An 11,908-nucleotide genomic window follows, 5' to 3' on the forward strand; every position below is an offset into this window, starting at 1 on the left:
TGAGAATCGCAAGAAGAGATTGATCAAAGAAGGTTATGGTCATATTGGAGATGGTACTTCGCATACATTGAGGGGCTTTTAGGCAACCAAGGAACTTTGATTGCAGTTTTTAGGAAGAGTTCATGATTCTGGATCTTTCTTTTTTGCCAACCGCTGAATGGTGGGTTTTGTGATGGGAAACTGGTGTTGGACTGTTGTTTGAATTTCAAAGGGATGTGTGTTTGTCTTCAACATTCCTACAAGACTGCAATGGAAAGGATTATGGAAAATCCGAGCTTCATGGAAATCTTTTAAGTAGATGAACATCATGTACATAATATCTCTAAAAACAAGATTTATTTGAATAATATTACGAATATAATATAAGAATAATAATTAAAACACAACATGAATCCACGAACATGTCCAAATCTATATAAAATATTATTAACCTATAAAGTTTTATAAAAATATACAATAGCTTAAATAAAATTAAGACATTAAAACCAAACATGAGCATCACATAAATACACAAATTTTCTTTTTTTATCTAGAAGTACATGCGTTCAACCCCTGTATGTTCATATGAACTTTTAAGAATCTTCTGAATACATAAAAGACCTAAAATAAAATTAAACCTTACTCATGTCTAAATAAAACCAATTTCTAACAATCACACCCATGTCTGAACAACTAAATATTACACAAGGGGTTAAAGAGGATTACCAAATATCTTGTTTGATGAAGAGCCAATATAACTGAAACCAAGAATTACATCAAACAGAGACTTCCAACGCATATCAATAAACAGTGAACCAGAGAACCTGACTTCAAAAGTCAAACAAGGATGGAGCTTTGAACCTATTTTAAGCTCCAACTTTTCATTTTTATTGAAATATTCATGTCAGGCGTGTATCCGGACATGGATATAGAGATATGATCCACTAAATATATGAAAGCACGTGAAAAAATTGAATATATCCATGTCGAGCGCATATTCGTGTGTGACAATCATACCCAAGCCAAAATTACATAGCTTAAGAATATCATACCATTACTATATACCATATCCATGGGAGCTTTAAGCAGCACATAACAAGGACGAGTACAAACTACAACCATTGACAATGTCAATTAGGAAATAATGACCAAGACTACTTTCAAAAATATCAATCAATTTTGTTTTCCACCATTGAGGCCTTTGTGTTACCAGAGGAGTTTGACTGACTAACTGAATTTACATCCAGTTCTTCATTTCTCTTAGGAGAAGATAGTCTAGAACTAGACCATTCTTCTAAAGCTTTGTAGTGGAGCGAGTTCATTTTAATACAAGGCCGCCTCTCTCGTATGTATTTTTCAGCGGCTTTCCAGTTTTCCACAACGCCTAAAGCCACTAGTAATGCACACATCACAGCAACACTTCGACCATGGCCTAGAAGAAGGACGAATAATTAAAATACGTTCTGACTTCTGTATGAACTTTCACTTGCAAAGTAAGTTAAGAATATCTAATATCAGTACGTGAATCATATAAACAATGAGGCATTTCAAATCTCAAATATCCTGCAACAACTATACTTAAGTATCCTGCAACAACTATACTTAAGATTCATGGTTGATTGTGGCTTAGTTTCCAATTTTAAGTTTGTAGAAATTAACTCAAAGAAACACTAAATGCACTAAAAGTTGAGAATCCAAATACATTTAAGCAAATGCAAGTATATAAACAATAAAAGTGCAAGTCCCACGAATCTTGCAAATAGTCTTACTTAATAAGTTACAAAATATCATGCACATTTCAACTATGTTTCTGTGACTCTTCAGTTTATTTGAAGTAGCCATGTCTGACACAAATATGGACATCGGTATGGAGATATGACCCTCCAAGAATCCTCTAAGAACATGAAAAAACTATTTTTAAAAATGAATATATTCTATCAGATGCATACTCATATGTGATACACTAACTAAAACCAAGTAACATTGGAGCATTTCAAATTAATAAAATCCTCACTAAAGATTCGCATTTATTTCTCTAATGCAAGAAAATTCACAATGCCTTCCTTTTTTCTTTTTCTTTCTTTTGGAAATACTCATGTCCTACACATTTTCACACACAGGTATTTGATATTGCTCTCCAAAGACTTTCAAAATACATGGAAAAACTTGGAAAAAAATAGACCATACCCGTGCGGGACACATGCTTGTACCCGACACTCACACTCAAGTCCAAGCATCCTAGAGTTAATGGAAATAGTAGAGGCACCTCAAAATGAAATCAATTTATATATCAGCGGGAAAAAGAAAAAAGGGAAAAAGGGAATGAATTAGAAGACGACAGCTGCTGGTTGGGATCAATTTTTATAAGTGGCTATGGAGAAAGTTCTAACATGACCTAATTCACAATCCCACTATTGAATCACTTTTAAATGATAATCAGATTATACCTTCATGTTTCAGCTACTAAAGACTCAGGACTAATCTCTACACATCTATTCAAATTGGAAAGGTTGAGATAAACTTGTTTTACCTCCAGCTAAGCTTAATTTGATGTATGGAAAATGTTTGTCCATGAATATATACAATAAGAGGTAGAGCCAAAAAAGGTCGTTGAACTCTATCCTAAAATGCATTTTCAAGCCCTCCAGCTTTCAGCACATTCAACCAAGAATATAAACTTGTTTAATGCAATCAGCCCATCATATATGAGTAATAGTGTATTAACTAGCTAAACTGGTACAATACCATAATAAAAGAAGTTTAACAGGATTAAATACATCCAAGTGAACAATAAATTTTACTAAAAAAAATGAATTGGTGGTAGTAGGCCTCCTGAAGCTGAATTGATGATTGAGCAGGTTAAATCTATCATAAATGCAGTGAATAGAAAACCAGACTGGACCAGCCAGTCAAACCAATTGAACCAGGATCCAGTAGCCTCTTCAGTTTGGATACTGCAAACCATACTCACCAACATGAACACACAAAGCAAGCACTTGAAACATAAATCAAGATCGGTATTTAAGCTAGCAATCAAAAACAATAATAAGACTTTACTTACTAGTAATAATAATGTCATCATAGGTAAAAGTTTAAGCTTTAATACAAGAATGCGACTACATTTAACCATACTCACCTAGATGAGCATACAATGCAAGCATATGAAACATAAATCAAGAAGCCATATTTAAACTAGTAATAAAAAATAATAATACTACTCCACTTACTAGTAATAGCAATGTTACCATAGGTAAAAGCCTAAGCTTTAATACTAGTATGCAACCACATCGAACCATACTCACCTAGACGAACATGCATTTTTTTTTAAATAGAAAACAATAATTATAGTCCACTTACTAGTAATAAGAAAACAAAACTCCATTTTAAAGCAAGCAAATTGAGCAGCAATAAATGAGAATAAACAGCGTCGATTCAGTTTTCAGAACATACCATAAGCACAATGGACGTAAACAGGCTGATTTCGAGCTCTCTTTCGACATGCCCACTTCACAGCTGATTCTATCTGGCGTGGCTGAGGTGCCCTTGTGTCCCAAGTAGGAACACATAAATATGAATGACCCTTGAACTCCTTTATTCTTGGGAATTCAGATGTGCAATCAATAATGGCAGGGTTACCAGGCGGCAATAAACGAGGTGAAGCAGGCCAACCACCAACATATAAACCCTCACATATTTGAGAGTAAGGTTCGTCACCAGTAAGGAACCTTCTCGCCATTGAAAAAGCTCTATTAAAATACAGATATGGGGAGAACATGATAGTGGACAAAATTGGGAAAGTCCCATCTGGGTTTTTGCCCAAAAGCATGGGAAGATCGATTGAAGGGTGAGAAGCAATTGAAACAAGCCATGAAATCAATGATGCATACAACAATGGTATTGCCAACACTGTGAACCCAAATCTACTGAAGAAGAGATATAATAACATCCATGCCGTTGCCTTCATAGCTATTAAGACTGATAAGCCTAAACCCATCTCTGATTCACAATCAGAAATCAAAAACGAGAAATTCCCAAATCAGAAATCGGAAATCGGAAATAATTTGATAATTTCACAAATTTCTTTATCTTTAGGCTACGAAACTGAATATTCCTTTAATGCTATTGTGACTGATAAGTCCAACGCGAATGCAGGAAGCTTCCCTTGCCCTTTGCCGCTTTAAAAAGGAGTTTTTCTAGATGCCAATTGGCTTAATTTATAAGAGGAAAAAGTTACGCGTAAACTATAAAAAATAGTTACTTTTATTTGAGTCGGATTACATTTTAATTAATTATTTTTAAAATATTATATTTTAATCGTTTACATTATCATTTTATTACGAAATTGTTACTTTACCGTTAAATTTCATTACCTCCCTAACTACAGTCCTACATGACCGTCCAAGTGGGTTTTAAATGCCAACTTAGATATCTAGTTGCTGGGATAAAAATAAGTTTTTAATTAAATAAATTTAATTTGGACTGTCATGTAGAACATCCAAGTTGACATTTAAAATCCATTTGGACTGTCACGTAGGACCGCCGTTAAAGAGGTAATAAAATTTAACAATAGAGTAATCACTTCGTAATAAAACAATAATGTAAGTGATTAATACGTAATATTTAAAACATAAGTGACTAAAATGTAATATAAGACAAACAAAAGTGACTATTTTTATAGTTTACCCTATTTATTATTAATATATTTAATATAGTGATGAAATTTCAATGAAATTAAAATTAAAATAGTATAATAAATTATGGGGTGTTTGGTAAACATAATTTTCGATTTTTTTAGTTGATTTGGGCATAAATGGAGAATTGGTTAGTCAAATCCTCTCATTGTAATATTTGGTGAATAAATATTTTTAATAGCTTATTAAGTTAAAACCTCCAAAATAAAAAACGTTAGAATGGATAATTTTTTTTACAACGGATTGGAAATGAGATATATGGAAGGACATATTTGATCATGTTTGCTAAAAAATTACTCTGTTTGCCACTATGTACAATTATATTGATACACTAATAATATTTATCAATTTCCATAATGCTAATATTTACAAAGAAAGAACTTAAGAAATTTGTTTATTTAAAATTTTAAAAATATTCACTAATTAATTTCGATAATGGATGTTTTAATTCATTGGTAATAGTGTTTTATTTCAATAATTTCACCTAATAAAAATTAAAGTATTATAAAATAAATAAATACTTAATAATAAAATGTATAATGTCTTTATTTATCATTTTACACATATAAGCTTTCAGCTATCAGATAAGTTTTACCAAACAATTTTTAAATATTAGACTCATTTGGTCAAATCAGTTAATAAAATCAGTTGATCAAGCTAGTCACCACAATTAACAATCAACTATCAACCAATTACCAAACAAGACCTAAGATGTGGAATATTTAAAATGCGATAAAAATATATAAAATAATTAAAACATGTGGTTGTCGTAAAAAATAATATATAAACATTATGTGTACGGAAAATAATAATAGTAATAATAATAATGTGAACACCATATAAATGATTTTTTTATATAAATTGAATCAACATAAAAAATATATTAAATTTGAAATTTTGAAGTCAATAAAATTAAAATTAAAATACTATAATAAATTATTTAAAATATGAAATAATTTAAGATGTAATAAAAATATATAAAATAACTAAAACATGTGGGTGTCATAAAAAAATATATTATATATAATTCAAAATTTACAAAAAATAAATTATTGCCGTCAACAGTGTGTACGGAAAATAAATCATTGATATCAATGATGTGTACGAATAATAATAATAATAATAATAATAATAATAATATGAATGATTTTTTTATATAAATCGAATCAACATAACAAATTATGAAATATATGAGATAATTTAAGACAAACAGAAAAATTACTTTTTGAAATAATTGAATTGTTGTGAAAATTATATAAAATATAATACAATATGAATATAACATAAAAATCATTTAAACACAAACACAAATATTATACATGTGAATATTGGTAGAGCCTGAAATTTTTTTGGGAGTCAGAAATTAAATTGTATATCTTTATGATAGTAAAAATACAATTGAATTATTTTAATAGTTTATATATTTATAATTTTCAAAGGGTTAAATCAATTTTTTATTATTTTTGAGAGTAGAGTACAATTTTACCATTATTAATTTAAAATTTTATAAATTATAAAGAACTTAAATTAAAATTTTACAATTTTAGGGGCCAATGCCCTATATGGAAAATATGGAGAAAAACATCAGCGCAAATTAAATGTAGAATGAAAAGAAACATGATATAAAATTAAAAATTGAATTGAATAACTAAAACAAATAATATCACAAAAAAAAATAACATAAACATATATAATATAAATATATAAATATATCAAATTTTACATAAAATTAATTAAAATATGCTACAAGTCTTTGTACTTTTTAAAAATTAAGAATTTAATCCTTATATTTTTATTTCATGGAAGTTAGTCTCTCCACTCTTTATATTTTAAAATTCAGGTGCAATTGTTAACTTTTTTTGGTTAAAATATGTATAAATATTACGATCAACCAAAATATGTGCAATACCCTTTTATGTCACATGAAACAGGGGCGAAGCCAAAAAATCGTTTTAGGGGCCGAAATTAAATTGTAATTTTTACGATAGTAAAAATGCAATATCACTATTTTAATAGTTTATATGTTTATAAATTTTAAAGAATTAAATCAAATTTTTATCATTTTTAGAGAGAACCAAAGTATAATTTTTATCTTTTATTAATTTAAAATTTTTAAAGAACCTAAATAAAAAATTCTCATCTTACCAGTCCCCTAATTAAGCCAGAAGCTATTAACCACATCTTGATACCAATGAAAGTATTAAAAGAAAACATTGTTGGATTACTTTGAATCAATTGAGTACATCAAATGAGCTATCTAACTAATAAACAAATTTAATCCATATTAATGGACACATTATTTATCTATAAAAGCAATACATCTTAAATCGAAACAATTTATTAAATCAAAGAGTAAATTATCGGATAACCAATAGCAAACACCACATTATTACTAGTTGAATGTTGCCGTCATTGTTGGTGTATTGCTGGTTGGGTCAATCATAAGATCAGCTGAGTATCCATATTTAATATTTATAGCTTTATACTTAGACACGTTTTGGTCCAATGAGTCTTTTATCGAATGCCAATCAATTTCTCCTTCACTTACTTCATTAATCTCACTATACACCTGCAATTTATATTCAAAACATAAATAATTATTTGAATTTTTAAAATGTTAAATATTAAAAAATTATATTAATTTTATATTATTTATAATTGAATTTAACTGAAAATTTCTTATATTTACTTCATGAATGTGGTGAAGTTTATATATATATATAATTCAGGTTGACTTTTGCCTAATTATTATGCAACAATAATTTTTTAAAATTGTTATAATAAATCAAGATTTGATTAAAGAATTTTAATTGAACTTAATAAAATATATTTATTTAAATTTAATTAAAATATATATTAATATAAAATAAATTTTAAAATTTAAATTGTATTTTATTTATTTAAAAAATAAATAAATTAACTCAAGTATATTATATTAAAAAATAAATTAATTTTTTTATTAAAAATTTTATATATTTTTACGATTAAAAACTGGTCTATATATGTAATATAATATGCACGTAACATGTCATGCGCCATTATTTAATTATTCCATTAGTCACATTAATTTTTAATTATTTAATTATTCCATTGGCCACATTAATTTTTAACGGTACAAATAAAAAAAATGGATTGAAAATGAATGAATATGATACCTTGTTAAGCTTGGGCTGATCTTCGCTGTTGCTCCAGGCAATAATCCACCTAACCTTATCTCCGACAAGATACGAAACAGCTCCGACTGAACCTACTGAGTCTCCCGAGTGCCTAAACTCACTTGCCGACTGATTTTGAGCTATAGTTTCCGGTGGATCTCCATATCCATGCCAATAAATTTGGTCTTCCAGCTTTAAATCCTGACCGTAAAGGTTCCGAAACTGGCACTGCGTAAAAAACTGAACCCCCATTAAATTTGACGACGACGGTGACGACAAAACTTCAGGATTGGCAGCCATGATTCTCGTGTCTGAGCTTCTGCTGGGAACCGAATTTCTACGTAGTAATGGGGACTGTGTCTGTGTGGGTGTAAAAAGAATCGAAGCTGCACGTCCGTATTTCACTGCTGGATTGGCAGCTGTCGTAGCTTTGTGGCTTTGGGCCGCTGTATTTCTATGAACACCCCTGGAAAATGGTGCTGCTACTGCTGGATTGATGGCAGCCATGGTTAAGAGCTTAATTTCTTTTTTTGTTTACTGAAGTTCTACAACCTTGAAAGAGTATTTGGTTTTGATTGCTTTGTGCTTCCAAAGTTGTGTTTATATACTACTTTGTAGCTTGAACCGGCCATAACATGACATTGACGAGTATGTACTCTTTTGATTTTATCTATTTTTATACTTAATTAAGTTTATTTTTATATATATTATAATTAATGATGCAATGCTACAAAACTGTATCACCACTTAAAAATAAAAAAATTTAAAGCATAATATTAATGGCTCCCAATCACACCCATGTTTAACATATTGACAAAATTGGACCGTCACAGAAAGGTCCATCCTTATCTATTCATGTAAAAAGCAATGTGAAGTGCATGTTAAAAATACAAACCGACCATTATTATTATTTTTTATCACAGCCACCCATGTATAATTCATTTTGTTTTACAATCAATTATTTATTATATTTCCTACTTAATCAAGCAGATAACTCAAATTTAATTTTTAATTTTTTTAATTAATATTTATTTTTTAAAACTTAGTAAAAATTTTAAAAAAAATTCCACAAGCCCTAAGGATTTTGCAATTTTTCAAAGGTGGATAAGTAAAAATTTAAAGGTTATAACATTCTCAAAATTCTTGTACTATTTATATATTTAAAATTTGTGATAATAGAATGTTGATAATGGTAATGTAACATCTCGAAATTTGGGGTTAGAAGTTTTAAGGTTTGTGATTAGGGTTAGTGAGCAGGTTGAGCAATTGGGTTTGCTTTCGTCCTTTAATGTCAGAATGGGCTTGTTAGTTCAATGGTTGGATGTGTGTTAATTTACTTTTGGGTTCTGGCTTCAAATCCTCATGTGTGTTTTGAGGAAGTAATTTTATTTTTTAGGTTTGTTTTTAAGTTTTGAAATATTTATTTATTCTTATTTTTATTTTATTTTTCTGAAAGAGGCTAAAATCGTTCTCACGTACTCTTCTCCCTCTCTGGCAGTTTATGTTCTTTTTGTTTTCCTCCTCCTTTCTCCTTTTCATTTTTGGTTGTTCTTTTAAACCATTGAACTTTTGTTTCTTCTTGCTTCTTCCGTTTTCGCATATTTTGTTATTGCTCATTGGTTAAGGGGTTGTTTGTCCTCGCATTTCCAACTGATTGGATTTTGAATAGGGTAAGTTTTAGAGTGGGTTAATGGTTTTTCTTGAGTTATAGGTTAACGTTTAGTTGATTCTTCTATATCGGTTTGGATTAGTTGTAAATTAGCATGTTGGTTTCTAGTTTTCAGAATTGGTGGAATTGCGACATTTTCGGTCAATCGTTGGTGTGTCAAGGAACGTTAATTAGGTGTTTTTCTGAACCCTTAGTAACTAGGGATTATGTTGCAGATGCTAATTCACGGTTCTTGGTCTGTTTCGGTGTGGTTTCGTGGCCACACGGGCGTGAGCCGTACACAGGCAGTTCACACAACCATGTGATATTGGGAATTAAGGTTTTTGGGTGATTTTTGGTGCCACACGGCCGTGAGGCTACGATTTGAGGATTTTGTCAAATTTCTCATGGGCGTGTATTTTGGACACACGATCGTGCCCCTTAGCCACATGGGCGTGTGAGACTTCTACATGATCGTGCCTGCTCTGTACCTTATTTTGACAATTTTGGACAGTGAGTTACACGGGCTGCTCGCACGGCCATGTAACTCGATCACACGAGCATGTACCTCCTCCACACGGGAGTATACAGCTTGTACACGGGTGTGTGGACCCTACACAGGTGTGTAGACCTCCACACGGCCTAGGCACTACCACAGGGCTGGGGCACACGACCGTGTGGCCCTGTTCCGTAGATTTTTGTTCTGTGTCGTATTTTGACTCGTTTTGTGTTTCTATGTGTTCCAGCCATCAGTTAGGCTTTGGTAATGGTGTTTGGACTATATTTTAGCTAAGACTCGTGTATTTATTTGTAACTATTGAATTGAGTTAACAGTTTGATTAAGTGTTAAAGTGAGGATTTATTGGATTTGAAATGTTACCTAGTAATTGACTACGGGTATAACTAATTCTGAATCTGATTGATCAAGTATGAGCATTTTTGTTTCTGTATGATTGGTTGCATGTAGTGTGCATTTTGCATTTGCATGAAAGCTTTAAAAGTGACCGACAGAATATGAGTGTTCGTATCTGTGAGACTGTAGTGTCTAATGAGCATTCATACACTTGCATAAAATTGGGGTTTTTGGTTGTGAAGAGAAGGGAGTCTGATTCGACAGTCCAACTGCAATATTTTTGTACTGCGATTTACCGCATAATTCTATACGTATGTCAGCTCTGTTGCATATCGTTACTTGAGTGGCTTAGTTCCACAATATGTGGTATGTAAGGTGGTTGGGCCTATCATGGTCCTATGTGGTGTGCAGGGTGGACGGGCTTGATATAGCTCATACGTGGTGTATAGGGTGGTTGAAGTGGTGTTTGAATGGTTGGGGCAGGTTTTTAATCTGTTGCATTCATGTCACATTCAGTTATAAGTTTATCTGTTTGACAGTTGGGTTTACTGCGAAATAATGTGAATAGTCTGACGTGTTAATTACACCATTATAATATGTTTGTATGTTTATGGAAATTATCCGTAAGATTGAGTACTGATACTTGTTGCTCATTTATTGTCTGTGTGTACATACCAAATATACGTTTGATACTCTGTCGGTTGTTTTTGTTTATGAATTCAGACTCACGTTGAGCTCGTGTAGCTCACCCCTTAGTTGCCTCTCTTTCAGGTAAATTTTGTGTTTGAAGTTGGACTCGACAGCTGGAGGTCTCAAAAAGGTTGATTGATTCGGTTTAGCTAAAATTTTCATAAGATTTATATGGTTGGTTTTAATAATTATTGTAAAGCGATTATAAATTATGGTATGGGTTAAGGTTTGAACTTTTCGTTAGACTACGCGATTTTGGTTTTAAACAACATTCGGTAGTTTCACGTGCGGGTTTTAGTGGGGTTTCTGACTATTTCAAAGTTCGCTCACGTTTGAGAAAACAATATATTTTTCGCACAATTTTTAATCTAATATTTCGCAATACTTTTGGCAAATTTGATGCATTTTGAAACTATACAATAATTACCGTTTTAAAACGTAAATTGTTAAACGACTTAGTTCAACTTTTACAAATTGTGTTCGAAATGAGATTTAAACAAATTTTTTTGTAAATTGCTTTTAGATCACTTCGGTGGTCAATGTAACCTCTTGGATTTGGCTCAAACTTCTAGGCTGGGTTTTGGGATGTTACAGGCAATGTATCACAAAGAAAAAAAAATAGAACATGCAGATTTTACGTGGAAATCATTTTAAGAAAAAAATTTACGGGCAAAAGAGAAGAAAATTTACTATGATGAATTCAAAAAATACAATAGGAGAGATGACTACATCTATTTATAGGTTTGTAAAACCATATTCTAATCCAAGCCAAACAGAAGTAATGCATTAAGGTTAAAACACATTATTTTGATCAACATCAAATAGAGGTAGTATACTTCTATACAAAATTCAGTTGTGCAGCCTGTACCATGTCGAGGCCTTCGCCCTCGTA

The 11,908-nt window shown here is 31.1% G+C and overlaps 2 protein-coding genes across 2 annotated transcripts; both read right to left on the bottom strand.

Annotated features, from left to right (window-relative positions):
- Positions 1-816: 816 nt before the first annotated feature.
- On the bottom strand, positions 817-4,455 carry LOC107942719 (uncharacterized). The gene is made up of 2 exons (XM_016876439.2): positions 3,430-4,455; positions 817-1,411 (listed from the first exon to the last, which is right to left on the bottom strand). Exons 1-2 carry the CDS (start codon positions 3,971-3,973, stop codon positions 1,149-1,151), a joined length of 807 nt encoding a protein of 268 aa, XP_016731928.1. The 5' UTR covers positions 3,974-4,455; the 3' UTR covers positions 817-1,148.
- Positions 4,456-6,870: 2,415 nt separating this feature from the next.
- On the bottom strand, positions 6,871-8,497 carry LOC107955343 (uncharacterized). Its single transcript, XM_041096110.1, has 2 exons — positions 7,826-8,497; positions 6,871-7,239 (listed from the first exon to the last, which is right to left on the bottom strand). Exons 1-2 carry the CDS (start codon positions 8,330-8,332, stop codon positions 7,063-7,065), a joined length of 684 nt encoding a protein of 227 aa, XP_040952044.1. The 5' UTR covers positions 8,333-8,497; the 3' UTR covers positions 6,871-7,062.
- Between the last annotated feature and the right edge of the window lie 3,411 nt (positions 8,498-11,908).

Source organism: Gossypium hirsutum, chromosome D06 (genome assembly GCF_007990345.1).
Source record: "Gossypium hirsutum isolate 1008001.06 chromosome D06, Gossypium_hirsutum_v2.1, whole genome shotgun sequence".
In the NCBI taxonomy this organism is placed as follows: Eukaryota; Viridiplantae; Streptophyta; class Magnoliopsida; order Malvales; family Malvaceae; genus Gossypium; species Gossypium hirsutum.